Source organism: Notolepis coatsorum, assembly GCF_963971535.1.
Source record: "Notolepis coatsorum genome assembly, chromosome: 13".
In the NCBI taxonomy this organism is placed as follows: Eukaryota; Metazoa; Chordata; class Actinopteri; order Aulopiformes; family Paralepididae; genus Notolepis; species Notolepis coatsorum.
The window spans coordinates 32,418,784-32,445,693 of NC_140177.1; the positions used below are offsets into that span (position 1 = coordinate 32,418,784).

The 26,910-nt window shown below is 42.3% G+C and overlaps 1 protein-coding gene across 2 annotated transcripts; it reads left to right on the top strand.

Annotated features, from left to right (window-relative positions):
- Window positions 1-63: 63 nt before the first annotated feature.
- LOC311238779 (serine/threonine-protein kinase OSR1-like) lies at window positions 64-23,002 on the top strand. Of its 2 annotated transcripts, none has more exons than XM_084326967.1 (17): window positions 64-263; window positions 1,593-1,705; window positions 2,772-2,880; window positions 3,845-3,986; window positions 9,022-9,077; window positions 9,404-9,513; window positions 9,704-9,805; window positions 10,441-10,574; window positions 11,023-11,071; window positions 11,186-11,251; window positions 12,524-12,646; window positions 14,628-14,663; window positions 14,981-15,127; window positions 18,673-18,778; window positions 19,518-19,586; window positions 20,475-20,539; window positions 20,674-23,002. In XM_084326967.1, exons 1-17 carry the CDS (start codon window positions 194-196, stop codon window positions 20,746-20,748), a joined length of 1,572 nt encoding a protein of 523 aa, XP_084183093.1. In that variant the 5' UTR covers window positions 64-193; the 3' UTR covers window positions 20,749-23,002. The 2 variants fall into 2 exon arrangements, with proteins under 2 accessions (XP_084183093.1, XP_084183094.1); XM_084326968.1 differs by having other exon boundaries at window positions 2,772-2,877.
- Window positions 23,003-26,910: the final 3,908 nt, after the last annotated feature.

Genomic DNA, 26,910 nt, shown 5'->3' on the forward strand with positions numbered 1-26,910 from the left:
CTTCGAGCAGAGTCCGTGACGCGTAAGGTGCCCGTAAAGTTGTGTTGACAGTAGCAGCAGGAACTGTCAGCGGAGTGCTCAGCTAGCATCCTCGGAGAGACGAATGGAGTGAACGTACCGTTATTATTATTAAAGAAAACCACGCTATTTGATTTTAACAACACTGTTGTTACAGTGGGAATACAACGAAACAATGGCCGAGGACCAGAGCTCTCAACCCTGGTCAATCGACAAGGATGACTATGTTCTCAATGAAGTGATAGGTGAGTAACATCGGCTAAGCTAACGCTAGTAGCATGCTAGCTAGGTAGCTAGCTAACGAACCACCCCGTTCTAACGTTGTCGGCAGTTAGCCGCTAGCAGCAGTAGTTTGCAGCTACTAGAAGGCCAGTTGTTCTTGATCAATGTAAACGCTGCATAGCCACTATTTCTCGCTATCCTAGAGCCACTTAGCAGCGTTCCATGGTTAGCCTGAACATTTCCATCCGCAGCACGCTGGCGCGACAGCACAAGCCAGCACAATCTGAGCTAACTAGTTAGCATTAAGCTAACTAGCTACCGCCAGTTAGCTCACAGGGCATGGAGGCTGAAGGGTGAACTGTTGGAATGGGTGGTGCTCTCTCTCTTGCTGGACTCAACTCGAGGCATGATAGGGCTTAGTGAGTCATGCATACTTTGGATCATTCCGGATTACATGTGAATGATCTTGGAAAAATAACTGGTCAGCCTGGCAAATTCATTGATGCAAACTCGAGTAGTACAATTAGATGTGTGGTTGCATTATACTTTGAAGTCGCGTATGACAAAATTAATGACCGTATGATTGTTAATGATGACTCATGTTGTGTTAATATACATCGGTATGACGTGATTACATCCGATGGCTGTCGGTAATGTCCAACAGGAGTTGGATGAGTCAACCTGTCCTATGCTCACTGATCCCTCCCCCCCTCCATCCATCCATCAAAGGCTTCCTCTGCTCTCTACCACATCACACACACAGTGTATTTAGACTCTGTACGAGTACAGAGCTTGGTGTGTATTTGGGTCCAAACTAACTTTCAAAATGTACTCTTACAGAGTTGTGTAGACACTTAAATAATTCATACAGTCCACACATATTAATGAACATGAACAACTCAAATTCAAAAACTCAATATATAAAACTCAAATTTGTGATTTCATCAAGTCTGGAGCTGCTCCATAGACAATGACTTTAGAAAGGTGGTTACGGTGATACTGAGAGCACCCAGGACAATGTATACGGGTAAACATTGGGGTATGCAGGTACATTTTCTGTTTCAGAACTGAGAACACTACCATGGAATAAAAGTAATTTGCGTATAAAAAAAGAAAACAAACGTTCTGTGGGTCCACAACATCAGTCTCCCCTTCATTGTCAATGGAACAGCTCCAGACTTTATACCTGATGACAATCACAAGTTTGAGACTATTGTTTCTGGTTTTGGGAGAGAGAGAGAGCTTGTGTTCACACATATTGATTGAACTGTCCTACGGCCATAGGAAGGACATGTTGGAGTTAATAATTTTGGTGGTGTTCCCCTTTAATTCCCCACTTTGGTGCTCTCCAGGGAGCGGAGCCACAGCCGTGGTCCAGGCAGCCTACTGCGAACCCAGGAAGGAGAGGGTGGCCATCAAACGCATCAACCTGGAGAAGTGTCAGACCAGCATGGACGAGCTCTTGGTAAAAAAAAATGCCTGCGCTGTGTTGATCTCTTTTATGATAAGATATTCCTTTATTGATCCCGTTGGGGAAATTCTGGCATCAAAGCAGCATGGGGGAGGGGAGGTACAGGTATAGGCATGGTAATAGTAGAAAGACGTAAATATAGGCAAATTACTCATGATAATTGAGTTAGTCAGATAGGCAAGATCAAGATGCCAAGATGGCAAGATGCTGTGAGCGGACAGCAGGACATCACGTTCAGTGTGAAGTGTGGAGAGACTGTGCAAGACGTACAATAAGCGCCTTGGGTATGTGAAAGGCGCTATATAAATTCAAGCCATTATTATTAATAGCCAGTTGACTGACGCACTACATATATTCTACATGGTAGCCTTTTCTAACCAGATCCCGCTGTCTTGTCTGGGTGGGAGCGTCGGCAGGATACCACAACCAAAGACAAACCAAACTTTTAGTCCTTATGTAACGCAACTTGTTCTCTGGAATTCACCCCAGCCTTGTCGCATCAGTTAAGGATGTCTTGGCTAGGTGGCCTGGCAGTGACATAACCAAGGCAGTCTCCAGCTCCTAGCCCTGCTCAATGTTGACTCAGTCGGAATTCGACAGCAGGGTGAGATTTATCCAAACTCTGAACAGACACTGAAGAGAATAGCAATTGCCAGGTGGCAGCGCAGGAGACTTTTACATAGACTGCTCAATTAATTAATTCCTACAAGCCAAATTGATTTAGCGAAGAAAAGAGTCTTGATTGTTAATTTGCCAGCCACAAGGGGAAAAAATGTGGTCGTAATTTCACCCGATTGCTCTTTGGGGAAAGAAGGGAGCCTGAAGTCGTGGGTTGTTTATCGCTTAGGTAAAATGTCTGAAAGCGGTCGATGCGTTAACTTAAAAGATCTCGCCGCGACGTCCTTCTCAGACTAGGGACGAGACTCCCCCAACACCTCGTCACCAGCGAACGCCCTCTACAGATCGTGAAACGGACTCAACCGAGTCGCTCGCTTGGTTCGTTCCTTCCCTCCCTGTTCGCTCTGTAAAGCTTTCCCTTTCACGTCTTCTCCCTCTGCAGAAAGAGATCCAAGCCATGAGCCAGTGCCACCACCCAAACATCGTCTCCTACTACACCTCGTTTGTGGTGAAGGACGAGCTGTGGCTGGTGATGAAGCTGCTCAGTGGTGGTGAGTTGTGCTCCGCCTGAGGAGCCTGGAGGACCTGTCCTCACCAACTCTCACACTAACTCCACATTGGCTTGACCTTCTCCTAAGTGGTTATATGTTCAAATAATAGCTCTACATTCTGACAGCCGTCACTGATACAGAGCGTTTGGTCAGTAACGTGGGTCTCCTCCCAGTCCCTCCTGCTCTGCAAAAAAGATGTTTTCTGGAATACAGTTCCCACTTTATCCAGAACTCTTCACAGCAAAAATGGTCTGACCAAAATAAGAAATAAAAAGCGTTGAGCAAATATGTGCTTGAAACAAGTAATATAATCTGCCAGTGCAGTAAGCGAATTTGGCTTCTTCTTGAGTTCTTGAAATAAGTACAAATATCTAGGGTTCTCTCTTCTGATTGGATAAAGTGGGAACGCGATGATGTTTACTGCAGAGGGACTGGGAGACCCATGTTACTGACCATGATTGCTGTCAGAATGTAGAGCTATTTAACACTTATTTTAACAAATAAATACCACTTATAGCAAATTTTTTATGAGCCGAGGCTCAAACCTGGGACTTAATGTTTGAATTTCTAACTTTAGCCTACTAGCAAAAGCTGCACTCCAAATGTGTCACTCCAAGTTATGTTAGTGGTGAGTAATGAACAGGCTTCCTTGCAGTCTTTTAGACCAGTCGTTCCATGCTACATGTTATACTACATCCAAAAGAGGGCGTGTCATACCGTCTACATTCTCCCTCAGGGACGTCGAACATACTCGAGTCAATGAATATCATGTTCAGTGATGTCTGATCTTCCACATTGAAACTCATAAATTACCTATCTCAAACCCCACCCTCTTTTCTTGATCCTCCAAAACGCACCTGTTGGCAGAGTTTGAGAAACTGAGATTCCGTTCCATTGCCTCTCCGGTAAGTATTAGCCCGTAAAAGTCCTCTTTGTTGTCTTTTCGCCCCCCCTCTCTCCTCAGGCTCCGTGCTGGACATTATTAAGCATATCATCTCCCGCGGGGAGCACAAGACCGGGGTGCTGGACGAGGCCAGTATAGCCACCATTCTGAAAGAGGTCTTGGAGTCGCTGGAGTACCTGCACAAGAACGGGCAGATTCATAGGTGAGGCCAGGGGACTATTTCACACAGGCTGGATTAGCAAATGAGATGACTAATAACTTAAATCAAATATTTAATTAGACCTATATCATGACCTGTCTAAATGTGTATATTAGGTCTAAGAATGTAATACAGTCAGGGTGTAACGGTACACAAAAACCACGGCGGTTTTGAAGTCATGGTTCGGTAAGGGTTTTTGGTACAGTGGGGGAAAGGTTGGCTTTCCATGTTCCACTCAAGGGTGATGTAGTGTGCTGTAACTAATTGTACTTGTAGGGCTGTCAACAAATATTCTATATTGAAATGAATAATCTACTTGTTACATTTTTATATATATATATATTAGATTGTGAAAAAAACAGCCCCCGGTGGGCGGTCGTTAGTGGTTACCATACCGTTGTATTCGTTCGGTACACAGCCGTTTGGTACGGTACAGTACACACTGAAACAGTTCGGTACGGATACGTGTACCTTTACACCCCTAACAGTCATACATATTGATAATTGATATTTCCGATCGATAAAACTACTAACCTTCATACTGTCTTTTACTATTATGCACTTTGCTACTAAGGAATCTACCTTGCCTATACTACTACCTACTATGCTAATATGTCTATATACTACTACCTACTATGCTAGTAATAGGTCTATACTACTACCTACTATGCTACTATGTCTACTACTACCTGCTACTATGCTAATATGTCTATATTACTATGCTACTATGTCTATACTACTACCTACTGTACTATGCTTCTATGTCTATACTACTACCTACTATGCTAATATGTCTATACTACTACCTGCTACTATGTCTATACTACTACCTACTAGTATGCTACTATGTCTATACTACTACCTACTATGCTAATAGGTATATACTAGTGTTGTCAAAAATATCGAAGTATCGATACTGAATATTTAAAACGGCTTCGATACTCATTTCCCGAAATATCGATACTTTCTGCAGTATCGGTACCAGCTGGCGAGTGTTCTACAGCAAGTTGTTGACGCGCTGTTCCGCCTGCTCCGAGTCCAGCCCTCCCCCTCACAGAGCAGTCTTCAGTTTGTATTTGTAAACAAGAGCTTTTAGCTGAAAATGATGGCAAATGCAGAGCCTCCGCAACTTGTGCTTGTGGATAAAGAAAACAGCAGAAGTGCTGTTTGGAGGTACTTCGGGTTTGAAGTAAACAACGAAGGACAAGCTAAAGCTTCCCCAATGCTATTTGCAAGCGGTGTTAGAGCAGTGCCAGCGCGGATCTCCATAAAGAAATTAAAGAGGTTCGTGACAGCTGCTCTTTCAACGTCACTGTGACTGAAGCATTAAACCATTAACTCTAATTTAATACATGATACGTTGTCTACTGATGGCGCATAATATCAACAGCTGATTCGTTGTAACGTTACAGCTACCAGCTAACGTTAGCTACTGCTAGCAGTTAGCTCCCTTAGCTTAGCTGGCCACCGTTATAATTACTGCAAGGAAACGGAGTAACGTTAACGTGTAAACGTTATGTCGAGGTCATACAATACTACAGTCGACATAAGGTTAACGTTACCCCGTTTCCATCAAGTGTTTAAATAGCAATCTTGTTGAAAATGTAACGTTACTAAAATGCTCCGAGCATAGCCTCTCTCTCTCTCTCTATCTACCGCTACCTCTCTCTCTCTCTCCTATCTACCGCTACCTCTCTCTCTCTCTCTCTCTCTCTCTCTCTATCTACCGATACCTCTCTCTCTCTCTCTCTCTCTCTCTCTCTCTCTCTCTCTCTCTCTCTCGCTTGCTCTCGTTATCTTTAAATAAAAATCGAAACTGTTACTAACTGTTCAGTTTGTGAGGTACATGCAACACAGATTACAGTGTTTACTGCTTGAGAAAATACCATGTTCTGCATTTGCAATAAAAATGATTGAAGTGAGATGAACAGTTATTTTTAAATGTGTGATCTAAAGATAAACAAAGGGTTTTAAAAGTGTTATATTTATCTTCTCTTATAGTACCAGACTCGAAGCTGAGGAGAATCAACCAGCAACAAAAGCAAAATTTGTTTATAAAAAAAAAAAATATATATATATATATTATATATTTTTTTTTTGGGTATCGAAATGGTATCGAAGTATCGATACTTTTCAAGGTATCGTATCGAAGTCGAAATTCCAGTATCGTGACAACACTAGTATATACTATTGTACTACATACTATGCTACTATGTCTATACTACTACCTACTATGCTAATAGGTATATACTACTACCTACTAGGCTAGCATGTCTATACTACTATGCACTCAAGACCGTAGCACTCAAGTTCGACCCTGTTTGACGAACAATCTTACTTACCCTTAGCTGCCAGAGTTTCTACCCTTCCTGCTGACTTGTTGAACTTGTAAGTTGCTTTGGATAACAGCGTTAGCTAAATGACTAAATGTAAATGATAATTGTTAATTCTGAAGAGAACATCAGAAGTTAGTCCGAGTACATAATAAGTTATCTGGCTAACTGTGTAATCCTGCTTTGTGACCACCCTCCCCCACCCCCAGCCTCTGGAACATCTGCTGTGGTTGCATGACTAAGCTGTTTTATCACCGTGCTCCCGATGTCGTTTGTATCATAGTAGCCCGTATGACACGTCCGATAGCCTCGCTTCTCGACCCGGCCCAGCGCTTGGGTGATTTACGTCCTGCATACAAATCCCTACGTGTGAGCCGCTCCCTTGGCTTTCACATTGTCCCGAGTCCTTCAATATTTAATACACTGCTAATGCATTATTGAGGAGGTTTGTTTTACATAACGGCTCCTCCCCCGGAACGCCGCTAACACAGTGGAGACGGAGGATAAAGGCCTCTCTATATCCTGTTCGTGTGACAAGTGGAGTTGTTTCCAATTAACAAATCTCCTCGTTTGTAGCCCCGGTCGTTGGAAAACGCATGGATTCATTCACTCATACCGTTTGGTCCCGTTTTGAAATCCAGTATCTTGCCGTCAACCGATGCTGTCAACAATTACTCTTTGTTTGTTGTTTCTTTTTTTCAACATGTTTGGCATCATGTTGTCCCCCCCCCCCCACATACTGTACATATGTAGGCCTGATTGTAACCTTTTCATCTGTCCAATGCATTTTAACATTTAAACAGAATGGATTCCTTTTCAAGAGTCTTTGTGGTCACAGGGCCGGGATAGACCCAGTAGATCAAAAGTAATACACCAGAAGGCAGTAGATCATTCAGGAGTGATACACTAGAAAGCAGTAGATCAGGAGTAGAGATGTCCGATATTATCGGCCTACCGATCATATTATCGGCCGATATTGGCATTAAAATGTAATATCGGAAATGATCGGTATTGAGAAAAATAAAATAAAAATCGCACTTTATTTATTGTCAAGTATGCATAATGTTGTGTTAATTCCACGACAAGGAGTGATACACTAGAACACAGTAGATCAGGAGTGATGCACTAGAACACAGTAGATCAGGAGTGATGCACTAGAACACAGTAGATCAGGAGTGATGCACTAGAACACAGTAGATCAGGAGTGATACACTAGAACACAGTAGATCAGGAGTGATACACTAGAACACAGTAGATCAGGAGTGATGCACTAGAACACAGTAGATCAGGAGTGATACACTAGAACACAGTAGATCAGGAGTGATGCACTAGAACACAGTAGATCAGGAGTGATGCACCAGAAAGCAGTAGATCAGGAGTGATACACTAGAACACAGTAGATCAGGAGTGATACACTAGAAAGCAGTAGATCAGGAGTGATACACTAGAACACAGTAGATCAGGAGTGATACACTAGAAAGCAGTAGATCAGGAGTGATACACTAGAAAGCAGTAGATCAGGAGTGATACACTAGAAAGCAGTAGATCAAGAGTGATGCACTAGAAGGCAGTAGATCAGGAGTGATACACTAGAAAGCAGTAGATCAGGAGTGATGCACTAGAAAGCAGTAGATCAGGAGTGATACACCAGAAAGCAGATCAGGAGTGATGCACCAGAAAGCAGTAGATCAGGAGTGATGCACCAGAAAGCAGTAGATCAGGAGTGATGCACCAGAAAGCAGTAGATCAGGAGTGATGCACTAGAAAGCAGTAGATCAGGAGTGATGCACCAGAACGCAGTAGATCAGGAGTGATGCACCAGAAAGCAGTAGATCAGGAGTGATGCACCAGAAAGCAGTAGATCAGGAGTGATGCACTAGAAAGCAGTAGATCAGGAGTGATGCACCAGAACGCAGTAGATCAGGAGTGATGCACCAGAACGCAGTAGATCAGGAGTGATGCACCAGAACACAGTAGATCAGGAGTGATACACTAGAACACAGCAGATCAGGAGTGATACACTAGAAAGCAGTAGATCAGGAGTGATACACTAGAAAGCAGTAGATCAGGAGTGATGCACTAGAACACAGTAGATCAGGAGTGATGCACTAGAAAGCAGATCAGGAGTGATACACTAGAAAGCAGTAGATCAGGAGTGATGCACCAGAACGCAGTAGATCAGGAGTGATACACTAGAACACAGCAGATCAGGAGTGATACACTAGAAAGCAGCAGATCAGGAGTGATACACCAGAAGGCAGCAGATCAGGAGTGATACACTAGAATGCAGTAGATCAGGAGTGATGCACTAGAACACAGTACATCAGGAGTGATGCACCAGAAAACAGGGCAAAGTGGCCGCTGATTGAGATCAGATGCTGCGACTAACTCGGTTACATCTCAACGAGGAGGTTGGGGACGGATATAAGGAAATTTTTCCAGAACGGGTCACGCGTGAATCGGCCACTCTGCTGGGGATATTGCCCACTTTGCTTCTTTATGTATGTATGCAAACAGTGACGGGGCTGGCAGAGATCAGGCAGATTAGAGGCGCAGCTTTAACATGCTGGTGTGTGTTTATTTGTTTGGTTTGTTGATAATATACCCAAGTCCTCTGTTGGCTACTGGTCAGTTTGGTCATGGAGCTACTCAGTTGTACATATATATTTTCTAGGTTATCATTGATCTAATTTCTCTGTACACAGGGATCTGAAGGCTGGAAATATTCTTCTTGGGGACAATGGTTCAGTGCAAATTGCAGGTATAGTTTTTCATTTTATTTTCTTTCTGTTAGGAACCTTTCTACTGACTGTTCTATCGAGTGTAACCATTGACGTTTCTCCTTTTAAAGAAACAACAAAAAACAACAACTAGATATCGGGTTGTTTTTATGTTGTTAATGTATTCAGCTAAATACTCAATGAACTATAATGAACTTAAAAATTACAGGCCCAGAAGGAGAACAATGCCCTGGTTTGTTGTTTGTCTGATCTCTCTCAATCCTATTAGGTTAATCTAATCATCTCTGTTTTGCTCTCACTCTCTCACACTCACTCACTCGTGCACTAATCCCGGTTGTCTCTCCAGACTTTGGTGTGAGTGCCTTTCTAGCAGCTGGGGGTGACATGACTAGGAACAAGGTGCGGAAGACGTTTGTTGGAACACCATGCTGGATGGCCCCGGAGGTCATGGAGCAGGTGGGTTTGCATGTAGACATCTCTCTCTCTTACGAGTTCCCCTGTTTCCACTCTGGAACACACTCTTCTCTCTCTTACAGTTAAAAATATCAATTGGAATGTTGATTAGTGTCGCCACCATGTCTGGGCCTTTGCCTTCACATGGTTGTTATTGTTTGCTGATAATGGGGTAATTATGTTTAATCCACAGGTCCGGGGCTACGACTTTAAAGCCGACATCTGGAGTTTCGGTATTACAGCCATCGAACTGGCCACGGGCGCCGCACCATATCACAAATACCCACCCATGAAGGTATATCCTAGCTTGCTGTTTGGTATATGTGCTGTATAAACGGTAGGGCTGTCCTTGACCAAAGAACATCTTATTCCACTAATAGTCATAGGAGTTTGTCAACTAATCAAATAGTTTTTCATTCATACATTTGTAGAATGTAATGCTTTCCCTTTTTAATTAAAATGATTGCAGAGGGACTTGAAATCAGGGTCTGATTGGAGACCAAAGCATATGAATGAATATGATTGTTTCCAGGAAATTACTCTGCATGAAGACCGTAGTTACCGCCAGTTTAGCCGTAGTGTCTAGTTGTTATGAAAAGTAGTGCTAGCTAGCTTAGCTAGCTTTAACTGCCGCCCGTTTACGGCTAACTGCTGCTGCTATGGCTAACTGCCGCCCGTTTAGCCATAAACTAGCCGTAGCAGTTAGTCATAGCAGCTGCAGTTAGCCATAGCAGTGGCAGTTAGCCGTAGCAGCGGCAGTTAGCCGTAGCAGCGGCAGTTAGCCGTAGCAGCGGCAGTTAGCCGTAGCAGCGGCAGTTAGTCATAGCAGCGGCAGTTAGCCGTAGCAGTTGCAGTTAGCCGTAGCAGCAGCAGATAGCCGTAGCAGCAGCAGGATGATGCTGACGTGTGTGTGTGTGCATGCGTCTGCAGGTGCTGATGCTGACCTTGCAGAATGACCCTCCATGCCTGGAGACGGGCATCACAGACAAGGAAATGGTGAAGAAGTACGGCAAGTCCTTTAGGAAGATGATCTCCCAGTGTTTACAGAAAGACCCTGAGAAAAGGTAACAATCAATGCCTTCAAGCCATGAAATGCATGTGGATGTGTCGGAATTATTGTTTATTCAAATATTCGATTGATTGCTTGACAATCAACTTTCAGATTTGGAAGTATTTTTTTCTGACTTTTTATAGCTGGACAGTTAAAATTATAGTTTTGCTGGAAAGAAAGAAAACCCTTCACAATTTCACAATTATAAATACACACTGATCGGTCTGCAAACCAAATCGGTGTACTTTACTTTATTGAATCTAAATAAGGATAAACCCTGCGATTGTGCCTAATTCCAATCCAATGATGCCTATATGTTCACAAACTAATAAAAGCAGACAAATATAGATTATATAGAGTAATCGATTATTTGGTCATAGCAACCACGGCACATTCCTAGTTCAGCGCTCCTCTGTAGTTGCTTTACTTGAGGTTGCCCTGGTGTCGCTCTCTCTCTTCAGGCCAACTGCTGCTGAATTACTAAAGCACAAATTCTTCACAAAAGCCAAGGTAAGCTGTATGAAATTCAGGTGGACGCGTTTTGTTGCACTTCATTGTGTCTCAGTTTTTTAAAGAACAATCGCAAATACACCATAAAGTAACGTTTCCACCTTGCTGTTCCAGAACAATGAATACCTGGAGGAGAGGCTTCTTCACAAGGGGCCGTCGATGTCTGAGAGATCGAAAAAGGTCAGATGCCCATTATGGTGATATTGGAACTATCGACATACTAGAAAGGGAAGTCGTTTTATGTAGAAAATCCATTTATGTAGATTTTCTTGAGCTGGGTCAATATGAACAACTTGAGTTGTGCCTCAGGAAGGGAATATTTTTCTAGCAGCTTTTATTTGTCAAGCTTGAGAGAGAAGGCAGAATACTAAAACCAAATTGTAATCCAGCTTGAGAGAGAGAAGGCAGAATACTAAGACCGAGCTGTAATCCGTATTTAGATAACGAAATCTAATGTAATAATGCAACACTGCAACAGCATTTCCGGTGTCTTATAAACCCATGAGGGTCGGGCACTTTTGTGTGCATGACACGGAAATAAAATAATCGCAATCAATTGAGAATGTACCTATAGACCACCGCAACACTCCTGGCATTCTGAAATCATGGGAGCGAGAACGGGGGAAGAAAATGAATGCATGTGGATGAGAGCCTTGACATTAAGTGGTTGTAGCTACGGCTGTGGGGGTGCTGGAGACATTATCCATTATACTTTTATACGCCTGAGTCTCCTGAACACGGAGAGACTAATCCCAAGTCGATCGACTTTCTCTGCAGAGCTATATTCACTTTTCCACACTTACTCCCGAACTCTGCATGCGCAGATTGCCCACGGAGTCTCTCTGGATTGTCCAGAGATCTAGGTTTATCAATCTGTGCATGCAGAGTTCGGGAGTATGTGTGAAAAAGTGACTATAGCTCGGCCGAGAAAGTGCTGATCGACTTGGGATTGGTCTCTCCGTGTTCAGAAGACTCGGGCGTATACAAGTCTATTGGATCATGTCTCCAGCACCCCCACAGCCGTAGCTACAACCACTTAATGTCAAGGCTCTCATCCACATGCATTGATTTTCTCCCCCCGCTCTCTCTCTCCCATGAGTTCAATGTAACGTGGAAGTGCAGTGGTCTATATTTCCTCGACTATAATCCCATGTCTTCAGATAATATCTAATAGATAGTCTTTAGATAATGTATGAAAAAGCTGAATTGTATATTATGCTGTATTGTATTATGAATAGGTATTATGAATTTATTGTTGTATTTATGAATTTGATTAGGAGTATGTATTGTTTATTGTCTGTATGCCATGTGAATGTTTGTGTGTATAAAGTCTGTAACTGTATTTGACGTGTTATGGACCCCAGGAAGAATAGCCACAGCACTGCTGTGGCTAATGGGGATCCAAATAAACGTAAACTTAAACTTCACTAACTAACTTAACGCGTGGTGCAGGTGCGGCGTGTGCCCGGCTCCAGCGGGCGTCTCCACAAGACTGAGGACGGCGAGTGGGAGTGGAGTGACGAGGAGCTGGATGAGGAGAGCGAGGAGGGCATGGCAGCGGTGGCTGCTCTGAGGGTGAGGCGACGCACGCTCACCTTCCTCCCCGTGTCAATCAACCCTCTCGAGGCTCCGCACACACCACCAAGACAGACAACCAGGCGCAGGAGTTGACCCTCCTCAGTTAATCTTTCAAGATCACAAGTACTACTATGTGAAAGCTATTGAGGAAGAAATAAGATTACGAATTTCCTCCTGATCCTCTTTAAAGGACCACTCCAACATTTTGGGAAATTAGCTTATTTGTCATCTACCCTGGAGTTAGACAAGAAGATGCATGTCTTTTTCTTCTCTGTGCATGCAGTAGGAGTAGGAAGACGTTGGGAACTAGGCTAATGGAGGAACCTACTTCCAGTGACTGATGCTAAGCTAGGCTAACGGTGCGCGTCTTCCTACTCCTACTGCATGCACAGAAGAAAAAAAGGTATGCATCTTCTTGTCTAACTCCAGGGTAGATGGCAAATAAGCTTTTTCCTTTAAGATTGTGTCGTATGGCCTGGAGACATTGATGGAAAGAGTTTGGTCATTTTTGCTCTATGGGTGCCATGTTGCTGCCAAGAGGGGCTTTTCATTCAAAACAAGTCTCGATAAAGATAATCAAGGTTAACCTCCTTAGCAATGACATCGAGATACACAGACAAGTTAAAATAAACGAGGCATTGTATGTCACATTAACCTCTTATAACATAGCCCCCTGTAACATAGCCTCTTATAACATAGCCCCCTATAACATAACCTCTTATAACATAGCCCCCTGTAACAACCTCTTATAACATAGCCCCCTGTAACATAACCTCTTATAACATAGCCCCTGTAACATAACCTCTTATAACATAGCCCCTGTAACATAACCTCTTATAACATAGCCCCCTGTAACATAACCTCTTATAACATAGCCCCTGTAACATAACCTCTTATAACATAGCCCCCTGTAACATAACCTCTTATAACATAGCCCCTGTAACATAACCTCTTATAACATAGTCCCCTGTAACATAACCTCTTATAACATAGCCCCTGTAACATAACCTCTTATAACATAGCCCCTGTAACATAACCTCTTATAACATAGCCCCTGTAACATAACCTCTTATAACATAGCCCCATGTAACATAACCTCTTATAACATAGCCCCTGTAACATAACCTCTTATAACATAGCCCCCTGTAACATAACCTCTTATAACATAGCCCCCTGTAACATAACCTCTTATAACATAGCCCCTGTAACATAACCTCTTATAACATAGCCCCTGTAACATAACCTCTTATAACATAGCCCCCTGTAACATAACCCCCTGTAACATAACCTATTATAGAATAGAAATACTTTAATCATCCAGAGGGAAATTTGACACTACAAATCGCATGCATTAAACATTTAGACGTACAAAGTCACAAATAAGAATAACAAAACAAATTGCCTAAGAATAGGATAAAATATACAGTAAAAATATAGTCTACAGTAAGTCTAATAAACATAGCCCCCTGTAACAACCTATAACATAACCCCCTGTAACAACCATGGTTAGATGTAATGATTATGACATCGAAACAACTACCTAAAAACATTTTAATGATACATTTCAGATACATCTGGTCATAATCTTGCCTTGACTAAATGTAAACACACACTGTCCCACACAAATCTAGAAGATTGGGATGAAAATATTGTGTCGTCATTGTTCTTTCAGACTTTTCTCAGAACGTACTGATCTTGAGGAGTTAACTGGCGACTGCACTTGATTGCAACTTCAGTCTTTAATTTGGTTGAAAAAAATCTTGTGATGTGTGTCGACCCTAAAGCTTAATTCATGTCTGGACGTTGGGTTTACTGCTCCCATTACCTTCACTGTTATCTCAGTTCATCCAAGTTATTCTGGGTCAAAATGAAACCAATCCTATAATACAGTGCATTCCTATGGTGGTGGTGGTGGTAAAAAAAAAAAAACTGCATGTTTTTAATCCTGACGATTTCTGTCATCATGTCCATCCTGCAGTCCCCCAGAGTGAAGGACGGGTCTCAGAACTTAGAGGTGAGTCTAGTGGACGTGACCTGGATGGTCTTGATTCGTCCACAATACCTGGAGATCTGCATGACTGTCTCGTTGTTTGCTACGTGTTGTTTGCTACTCGTCATGAAAATAGGAATTTAACTTCTTTTATCTCTTTATTTCATATCTTTTATGTTTTCTACTTGTACGTACATTATCTTTATGTAGTGTTGTTGACATCAATGCAACGTCCCTTGCAGGGGTAATGGATCTCATCCGGTCTTCATCATTAAAATGTTCTTCCATTGATGTGACGTTGAAAGCACTCACTGGTTTTGCGTGTACGTGTGTCTTGGTAGATCTTCCCGCCCACAGATGGTACCACTCATCTGCACCTGCCTGGTCCAGCGCAGGAGGTCCCTGTGGAGGGCGGCCAGCCAGGAGGAGATACTCCGTCACAAGCCGCCGCCCAGGTAGCCAGCCCCTCACACGGTCCTGTTGGACAGGTACACCTGTTCGTTTCGCCGCTGCTGCTAGTTCTGCGCGCCGCAGCTTCTTTCATTCATAGGCCTCCTCAACCCAGTTCTCCCGCGGGACTGTGAGCGCTGTGATGGAAGCTTTTCAGTGAAGGGGACCAGAGATAGGTGGAAAGATTTATAGCTGGATGTCCACCAGCATCTTCTAGTCACAAGCCATGCATAGGTGTCCCGTTTCATTTCCACTGTCCCAAGGAAGCAACAGTTGTGATTAGAAAAAGAAAAAAAAACACCAGAACTAACACTAGCAACATACACAGAACCACCAGAACTATCACTAGCAACATACGCAGAAAAACACCAGAACTAACACTAGCAACATACGCAGAAAAACACCAGAACTAACACTAGCAACATATGCAGAAAAACACCAGAACTAACACTAGCAACATACACAGAAAAACACCAGAACTAACACTAGCAACATACAGAGAACCACCAGAACTAACACTAGCAACATACGCAGAAAAACACCAGAACTATCACTAGCAACATACACAGAAAAACACCAGAACTATCACTAGCAACATACACAGAAAAACACCAGAACTAACACTAGCAACATACAGAGAACCACCAGAACTAACACTAGCAACATACACAGAAAAACACCAGAACTAACACTAGCAACATACACAGAAAAACACCAGAACTAACACTAGCAACATACACAGAAAAACACCAGAACTAACACTAGCAACATACACAGAAAAACACCAGAACTATCACTAGCAACATACACAGAAAAACACCAGAACTAACACTAGCAACATACACAGAGAACCACCAGAACTAACACTAGCAACATACACAGAAAAACACCAGAACTAACACTAGCAACATACACAGAGAACCACCAGAACTAACACTAGCAACATACACAGAAAAACACCAGAACTATCACTAGCAACATACGCAGAAAAACACCAGAACTAACACTAGCAACATACACAGAAAAACACCAGAACTAACACTAGCCACATACACAGAAAAACACCAGAACTATCACTAGCAACATACGCAGAAAAACACCAGAACTAACACTAGCAACATACACAGAAAAACACCAGAACTATCACTAGCAACATACACAGAAAAACACCAGAACTAACACTAGCAACATACACAAAAAAACTCCAGAACTAACACTAGCAACATACACAGAGAACCACCAGAACTAACACTAGCAACATACACAGAAAAACACCAGAACTAACACTAGCAACATACACAGAACCACCAGAACTAACACTAGCAACATACACAGAAAAACACCAGAACTAACACTAGCAACATGCACAGAAAAACACCAGAACTATCACTAGCAACATACACAGAAAAACACCAGAACTAACACTAGCAACATACAGAGAACCACCAGAACTAACACTAGCAACATACACAGAAAAACACCAGAACTAACACTAGCAACATACACAGAGAACCACCAGAACTATCACTAGCAACATACACAGAAAAACACCAGAACTAACACTAGCAACATACAGAGAACCACCAGAACTAACACTAGCAACATACACAGAAAAACACCAGAACTAACACTAGCAACATACAGAGAACCACCAGAACTAACACTAGCAACATACGCAGAAAAACACCAGAACTAACACTAGCAACATACACAGAAAAACACCAGAACTAACACTAGCAACATACACAGAAAAACAAAAAAACTAACACTAGCAACATACAGAGAACCACCAGAACTAACACTAGCAACATACACAGAAAAACACCAGAACTAACACACACTAGCAACATACACAGAGAACCACCAGAACTAACACTAGCAACATACTCAGAAAAACACCAGAACTAACACTAGAAACATACACAGAACCACCAGAACTAACACTAGCAACATACACAGAACCACCAGAACTAACACTAGCAACATACACGGAGAACCACCAGAACTAACACTAGCAACATACACAGAAAAACACCAGAACTATCACTAGCAACATACACAGAACCACCAGAACTAACACTAGCACAGAAAAACATCAGTCACTGCCTGCAAAGGGACATACTGCCAACATGCATTGCATCATGCGTTTCTTAAATGCCAGGAGTATTATGGCCTAAAGGGAATATAGATAGGAAACACCGCCGGGCATGACTCCAAGATGATCCAGTCTAGTAGGGACGAGCTGTGAACCGTAGGAATGATCACCGTCAGGAAAAGTACTGTGTTCCAACAAAGACAACATTCAGCACTTATACTACATTTAGTTTCAAATTCTACCAGAAATGCTGGAACATTAACATATATGTATATATGGGGGCGGCTACGTGGCGTAGTGGGCAAGGCGCTCGCCACGAATGACGGAGACGCTGGGCTTGCCTGTTCGAGCCCAGCGCTCCACATTGCTTTCAGTTTAGCTGGTCGTTCATACTAATACACATTGGCTGTATTAGGGGGTGGGAAACTGATGGGTGGGGATCGGGCGTTGTGGACAGCGACTCCTACAGGTCGGTTGGTGCGCCTGCGCAGTAGAATCAGGAAGTGTCGGGGGCAGCGTGAGCCTCCCACGCGTTACTCCTCGCCACAGAGATCGAGCTGCGCAGGTGAAAAGATGCGACTGCTGTTACCTCAAGTACCGGAGGGGACTTGTGCTATGTATGACTTAGTCCACATTGCAGCCGGCTTGTGGGAGGCAAGAAACAGCGTTCGTGACAGGGGAGGGTTGAATTGGATGATACGAAATTGGGATGGGAGAAAATATAGAAAATGGGAGAAAAAGTGGATACAAAAAAAAAAAAACATATATGTATATATACTTTTTATTTTTTTAATAATTTTCTATTATTAAATAACTGAACCTCTTCATGATTCCCATCCATAGGAAAGAACCAGACCAAACTTAAATGATGCATAACCATAATTCCATACATATTTGTGTCTCATAATAAAAGACGACCAACGCATTTCGCCAGAACACTTCGACTTTTCCTGTTCTAACCGTGTGTCATTACGTGCCTACTCCATTAGATTAGATTCAAATTCCACCCAATACCGCTGCTTTACGTTTCTCTACTCATTGGATTATCATCTGATCCATGGAACACTGTCAAGTGTATTGTTGAAAGCTATCCCTTTGTGTGGATCCATATCTTCTAAGAAACCTAGTAAATACCCCATCCCACTGTATTTTATTCTAATTAGTTTATATACTTGACCACATCTTGCACAGTTGTACAGCCCTTTTTATTTTTACTTATAATTATACTATATATTATTGTGCTTCTATTTAATTTAGTTTATATCCCATTTTATTTTATTCCAAATTTTTATTTTACAGTTGTGTACAGCCCTGGCCTATTTTTTATTTCATAATTATATTCTATTCTATTGTGCTTCTATCTTAATTTAGTTCATATTTTATTTGATTCCACCTTTTAATTTTATTATCTGTTCCGTGAATGTCGCACCGAAATAGACCAAATCAAATGTGAAAACGACTACCCTGTTGCCTTCTGTGTGACTGCAGGACACGGCTCCGCCCAACCCCAAAGTCCCCATCAGCCTGGTCCTGAGGCTGAGGAACCTGAAGAAGGAGCTGAACGACATCCGATTTGAGTTCATGCCCGGCAGAGGTAGGTCGTGTCACGCCACGGTGTCGTACTGTTGACTTCCAACACGGTCTTGTCAGAAAACCCTAAATAAAGTACTAATCTCGACCACAGGGAAAAACGCTACGTAATGTACAAAATATGTAATGTATTTACGTATTTTATACGTCATATATTTACACTTCGTATCGGCGAGTCCCAAAAAAAAACTGGCACAATCGGGAGTCAAACTAACAATACTTATGGTGGGAGGTGAGTGCTCTCACCACTAGACCAAGCTATCCACCCTGATACAAACCCTGATGCACCCTGATGCAATACTACGATGATGTTTTAACGTTAAGATAGAAGGTTAAGGTTAGTTTAAGGTAACCGTGTGGTTAAGTTTATGGTTAGTTTGACCAGTAGTTGGGGTTAGAGTTGGGGCGAGGCTCAGAAAGGTGTGTCTCGGTAGTCTTGAGCAGCCCGATCTCGCTTATAATTGTGAACAAACCATCATCATAGTATTGCTGCGTTTGTATCAGCGTGGGTGGCTTGGTCCAGTGGTGAGTGCACTCGCCCCCCACCACAAGCATCGTTAGTTTGACTCACGATTGCACTGTTTCACACTGGTTTTTTCGGGGACTTTCACCCGTACGAAGCGTAAATATAGTACGTATACAATACGAAAAAAGTATTTTCTTTTTGTACGTATCGTAAGCAAGATCATGCTGTGATTTCGTACATCGTACACCAAATAATCCCTCCTCACGTCTTCCTTCAGACTCTGCTGATGGCGTGTCTCAGGAGTTGGTCTCTGCTGGTCTGGTGGATGGAAAAGACCTTGTCGTGGGTGAGTAAAGGGTTTGATAGGAGAGTAAAGAGCAACAGGGTTTGATAGGAAAGTAAAGAGCAACAGGGTTTGATAGGAGACTAAAGACCAACTACTGAGTGTAGTGCTAATCAGATGTATGTACAGAGTTGTAGTATTCATATGTACAGTGATGCAGGTATAAAGACAGAATGGTAGTAAGGTGGCTGGGTGGCGCAGCGGACATTGCGCCCGTCACCAACGCAAGAGACACCAGGTTCAACTCCGGCTGTCGGCGTTGCCTCCGGCTTGGGCCGCCCGTCATACTAACTCAATTGGCAGAGTTAGCGGGTGGAAGTCGATGGGTGGTAATCTGGACGTTGTGGACAGCGACTCCTACAGGTCGGTTGGGGGACGCCTGCACAGCAGAGACAGGAAAATAGCGGGGGTAGTGTGAGCCTCCCATACGTTACACCTCGCCAAATGAGAGTCCGCGCTGGCAGGTGAAAAGATGTGACAGGCTGCCTCCACATGTATCGGAGGAGACATGTGATGCAAGGCTTCTATTATCCCTACAACCGACCAGTGGGGGGCGTATGTGAGCAACGTTCAAGACGGGGGAGGGGAGAATTGGCACGGCTAAATTGGGATGGGAGAAAAATAGAAAAAGAGGAGAAAAAGTGGATAAAAAAAAAGACAGTATGGTAGTAAGTCATACTGGCCGGCAGGATAACTAGTAAAAGTAGTTAAGTGATATGTACAGATATAGATATATTATCTACAGATATGTGAAAAGGATTATAATATATTATGCAGGTATGTACAGACTGATGTGGATAGGTATATATTCGGTAAGAGTAAATATATGTATACGGTATGTACAGCATAAATGTACAGAGTTTTATTTCTCTGCTTCCGTCTCCTCTCCAGTCGCTGCGAATCTGCAGAAGATCGTTGACGATCCACAAAACAACAAAAATGTGACCTTCAAACTGGTGAGTTCGGAAGCCGGACACTGATGGAATGATTCAGTGAGAAAGGATGAAAGCGTGTCCGTCTCCCCCCCCTCATGTTATCAAATATATGAGCTCAGTTTATATTGAATTCTTTCCCTTTTCCCCCCTGTAAGGCATCTGGCTTGGATGAGTCTGAAATACCCGACGATGTGAAACTCATGGGATTCGCGCAGCTCAGCATCAGTTAACTCAAGTGGATTCCACAACAAAGGACAGCAACAGAAATGGTATTGCACAGCTGCATAGTACTCAATTCCAAGAAACCACTACTGCCAAAGAGAAGAAGCAGGGAGAGGGAGAAAGAGAGGGAGAGAGAGAGAGAGAGGTCAACCCCCCCCCCCCCAGGCAGAAGTGTGAAAGCGACTGCAGGGGTGCAACGTGGACCACATTGAAAACGGGGCCCAGTTCAACACAGGAATCACTCTTGAAAAGTTTACAGTGCGCCTAGAAATGGGAGGACAGACGCAATCAACTACATCGAATTCTAATTACCCTATCATCTTTTTTTTCCATTCCCCCCCCCTTTCTTTCTTTCTTTCCCTTCATAAGCACAATCCAAACCAACTCCTGCCAGTACTGGAATGAATTGCCTTTTTATTAAACGTGCCACAAAACTCACAAAGAGTGTCGTGCCACCTTTATTTGGCATTTTACACTATTCTATGAATCTGTAAAGTGTAAAGTGAGCCTTAGTTAGCAGAGCTATGGATTTTACTGGTGTGATTGATAAAAGATTGAGTCCACTTGGTGATTTTTGGTTGTATTTTGTGCATGGATATACCACTGACATTAAGGATTTAAGACTGACTGAAAGAGATTCCATTAGCCAATACCATAATGACCTCATCATCTTACACACTGATGTAAGCTACAGAACTATTATTGGCTACAGTTCCATATAAAGTCTCTTGTCAGTTCCTGGAAGATTAATAAACATAATAATAGTATCTTTAAGAATTCTTGGTAAGATGGCTCCCTGCCAGCGGTAAGAATATCTGCCGCCACGGCATCAGATTATGGTGTTTTTTGTTCATGGCAGTAACCAGAGTTTAGACTCCTGAGTGCACAGCTGAACATTATTGTACACACTGTCGCAGCTTTTCCCACCAACCCCCAACGAGTGCAGCCGCAACACGCCTCTCTGTTAAAACAGGCCCTCCAGAGCTATTCCAAGGATAGGAGTATTATCATGGATTGAGACCAAGCTTATTTTCTCGTACTATGCAATACTCCCCCCCCCCCCCCCCCATCGACTATGACCACTGGCTCTTAATGTCTCCAGAAGAAAATATTTTCTTTTTACTTCTGTTTATTTTTTTCATCGCTAGGCACGTCGATGGGTTTAATACTAGTAGTCTCTGTGCTTCATAAACACTCACCTTAAGAATCACTGTCATCACTCCCTGTCGGCTGTTGTTTTATGTGCTCTGTACCGGGGGCCGTGTGACGCCTCATCGTTCAGGTACTGTTGTAAATGGTGTATTTAAAGATAATGTATTTCAAAAGAAGAAGAAAATAAATGTATGCTATTGGCAACTCCATGCGCTTGTCACTCAAAAAAAAACGGCATGGGGTTTGTACGATAGTCGGTCGGCGCATCTGTTCTTCAAATCCATTTAAGAGGAAATGAAACATTTTGGTTGTAAATAATGATTATGGCAAACAACTGGTATACTTGATCAGAAAATCATCCAGCACAGCACATGAATAATTAAAACTTATATCATTTTTTTTCTTTTTTTATATATATATTTTTTTGTTTTCCACTTTTGGCCTTTGTATGTTAGAGCATCACTAATAATGCACACTCATTGTTTGTTCCATTGGCACCTTATTGATATGTTAACATGCTTATTATGGTATGCCAGGGGGGCGGGGTCATAATCACACATTCTGTGCTTTGATGTGAAGATATATGCAAATGTTCTCACTGAAATCTGTCCAATTTATTTTTCCTCATGAAAGTGCATTGAAGAAAAGAAAAAAAAATAGAAGCATAATGTTTGTCCCTCAAGTAATGAGACAAGTGACGCAGGTGACGGGATGGCGGTAAGATTAGTCGATCAAAAGAATGTTTGAGCTGATAATTCACGTCCTAAAACTCTTTCCCTTTTGTCATTGACTAATCAGAAAGCCCGTCTTCTCTCTCAAGGTGAGGTCTCTCAATGATTAGTGTTCATTTTACCAGGTGATTGGCAAAAATATGATTTTGTGTTTTGAAACTATTTTTTTTTTTATGATTTCAAATGTTGAACATGTTTATCACAATGTGGATATAATCAAACTTAATTAGTTTGAAGAGAGTCATTTGTGATTAAATTGCAGAACTTGATGTCATACAAAAATAGAAATAAAGCAAAATTGTATACAGTACATGTATTGTTGGAAATTGTCAATGCAAAAAAATAGATTTTTAGTACCTGAATAAAGTTACATGATGGAATTCAAACAGATCTTCTACCTCTTTTCATTGAAACAGTTGGGCACACTTACAAGTCTTGCCACTTTAAGTGGGGACTTGGATCCTCCCCCAGAAATCTTTGAGCCTCAAACACTAATTTCCTGCCTTCTGGTGTACTTTTCTGCATCAAGGTTGAGATGGTACGGTCCTGTAGGGTTGTCTGAATGGTTAATATATAGTTACAGGTAAGAAGGATATATAAATGTTTTGACCCCTTTCATTGCCTATATGAGGGGAACATGTCCCCTGCAACCTCCCCTACACCTACGGTTTCAAGAACCGTTTTCCTCCGACTGACTGCTAAATCTGTGTGTAATTCAATTTTAAATCTGATAATTGTCTGCTTGTGTGTATTTATTCATTTTCTTGGTAAATGTTCCTGCAGGACAATAATGTCCTTTTATCTGACTTAATTAAGTGTAATACATTGACTGAATGTCATTGACAGACACATTTTGGCCCTTAGTAGATATTGAATCCCCTTCCACCTATTAACACATCACTGTTGAATGAATGAAAACTTTATTTAACAGATTGCAGAATGGGTACAATACAGTACGGCTCAATACACACGATTGTTAAGGGGATGCAGACCTGAGAAAGACGTTTGTCTTGTTTACATCAGGGTCCCCCATTTTCAATTCATATCGAACTTGTTAATTGTATTTATTTTGTATTTGTACTTTATTTAACCAGGTTAGTCTCATTGAAGTTAGAAACCTCTTGACCTGGCCAAGAAGACTGCAATTAAGACAATTACAAATAAAAATTTCATAAAATTCACAGTATAACATTTAAAGAAAAGGACCACATCAGAGATACCTGGGCACCTCTTCTGCATGTGGTGTCTGGAGGTGATGGAGATACCAGGGCACCTCCTCTGCATGTGGTGTCTCGAGGTGATGGAGATACCAGGGCACCTCCTCTGCATGTGGTGTCTGGAGGTGATGGAGATACCAGGGCACCTCATCCATAGATATATATATCGCTGCTGGCCAACGGAGACCGGTGTTGCCACATGGTGGCCATCTTGCGTAGGTGGAGCACGCCCACTCATAACATGCATGTCTATGGTGCATGTACTATTGAAATAACCATAGCGTGCTCAATTTTCAACCGTTTGGTTTGTTAAAAACTTCAGAGATGTAGTTATACTGCATACTTATTATAATAGACTTTCATATGTAAAGAATTATCTTCCAAGCAAGATTCCGTCAAGATGTCAGCGAGTTAAAGGTCCCGTGTCTTATAAATGGCCTTTTCCAATGTTTAGCATTGTTTCCTAGCAATGGGGGATTATATCAATGTGGTATGTGTCTCTAATTATCATATTGACTCATCAGTCTAGTCTTGAGTTCACGAGATCTTCCCTCACTCAACTAAGCCATTCTGATTTGACTGTTTTGCTGATGTGAATAAGGCACTGGTTGTAGTCACCGCCCACAATTAGCTCAACAACAGAGCAGTGGAATTACTTCCTCAAACAGAGGGTGCCGACAGACAGCAGAGAACGAGAGAGAGATAGAGAGGGAGAGAGAGGGACCGCTGCGCAGGAGTGTGTGTAAATGTGTGTGCGCCGTGGGGATGGGTCTTCTCCCCGCAGTCTGGAGCACTCCATATCACTGTCAAAATATCTTTGTGCACGCTCCGACACGGACGCCCGTATTCTGAAACGTGCAATAATATTCACAGAGGTATATTGTCATTTGAAACAAGTTACCAATGCATTGTCCTGTGGGATTATTCCCCCCGCGGCGAAATTAATTAGTATCCCCCTCAATCTCTCTATCTCTCTCTGTCTGCCAGTCGCAGACTGTGGGTGACTGTCACTCAAATCACTTATTGGCGGAGCCCAGCACAAACAGCTTGAAATCTTGAGGTTGAAGTTTTTTGCTTTTGAGTACTTGATTCAAAATATAAAACAATGAATTGTTTTGAAAAAAACTTTACAGATGTGTTCCATAGACTAACAGGAATTGTGTAAAGTTGCCCAAATAGTGAAAGGAATAGCAATGCATGTCTCCTTTAACACATCCGGAGCCATCCACGTATACGTGAGGGAGCCAGCGCTTGACGGCCAAACATGTATATATACGTGTTTAACTCGTTGCCATTCATAATTTATCGAGGCATCTTGTGCATACTGTTCTGAGTGTGTCTGCGATTGCAGACGGTCAATACCGCCCCCTAATGCATTGTGGCAGCAACTGTACTACATTAGAAACGATGTGGTTTGTTATCTGGGCCGAGCTGAGCCGTGCGGGCGGGGTTTAAATACTCCATCGAGGTAACCTGTTACAATGATACATCTGCGAGGCTGCCCCCCCCCCCCCCGCTCCATATGCACCTCTGCGCACAGTACTTCAAATGGCGATCAGATAATTGGATACATTTTTTTGCATTACATCAGAGACAAGGTAAGAACTAGGGATGTCCGATATTATCGGCCTACCGATATTATCGGCCGATATCGGCATTAAGATGTGATATCGGAAAATATCGGTATCGGTTTTCAAAAAAAAAAAGAATAATAATTTATTTTTTTTATTTTACATTTCTATAACCTTTATTTACCCAGGCAAGCAAGTAAGAACAAATTCTGATTTTATTTATTGTCAAAAGTATGCATAATGTTGTGTTAATTCCACAACAAGAGATATGTAATGTTAATTACCTGAAATTATTCCATTTGGGGGGGGGGGGGGGGGGGGGGGGGGGGAACCCTGCATATATCGGTATCGGTTGATATCGGTATCGGAAATTAAGAGTTGGACAATATCGGTATATCGGTATCGGTAAAAAAGCCAATATCGAGCATCCCTAGTAAGAACACTATATTATCAAATCTTGCGTTGATCTGATATTTCTTTCTCCCGCGATTGAAGCTGTGTGTGTGGACTGTGTTGTGCTTTTTACCGTTGGCTGCGGTGGGGGGGGGGGGGGTGAGCGCCGCGCTCCAGGACCCATTTCATTCTTGCATGAGGAAGGATAATAACGATAATCTAATCTAAAATGTATTTACTCAAATAATTGTAGTTTCTTCTGCCACCTACAATAGAACTTGATATACATTTAAGTGCTTTTGGTTATAAAACGAACAACGCTGCCTACATTCTTAAAAGAAAATAATAATTTAAAACAATGAATAGTGTGTGCATGAAATAATAGGGGAAAGAAAACGTTAGGAACTTGTTACATTCGGCGGTGCGTCTATTAGGCCAGAGGGGGCTATGCCTACCCCAAATATTATGCTGGGAATTTTGAAATGTATATATAATATATGTGCGCAGGCTGCTGGCTATTGTGTGTGTCTTGTGCTGCAGCCCGCTGGCCGAGGTGTCAACGACGAAGGTGTCAATCGGTGGTAGCGTTTAACATTCCAGGTACAGGCAGTAACCAATCACGCATAGGCTCAGGTTAAATAATGTAGCCAATCATCATTCACATGATCCCGCAGCATGTATATTTTCCCCAACGCAGTTTCACTTCCGCGTTCGGTTTGCTGCGTTCTGAATCTCCGCCCGCCGATCCTTTGTAGCGAGGTAGTTAATCATATTGGATGCCTTCATTTGAACAATTGATTTGCACTATATGAAATTAGTGGGGCTCGCTGTAGTAGCCTAGTGGGTGTATTGTATGAAATCAGAACCTGGACAGCACCGTTTGTGTTGTGAAGGGCCAGATTAAACCGAATATATATATTTATTTATATATATATATTTAATTGTATTTGTATATTCTCTAATATTCCCTGATATCCCTTGTATATTCCTTGTACAATATGCATTGAATATCCATTCTAGCCTACTGAACATCCCATAATAGTCTCCATTCTACTATTGGTCGAGACCTTGGTGCCAGGCTGCCATACCCCTCAGACCCAGTTCAA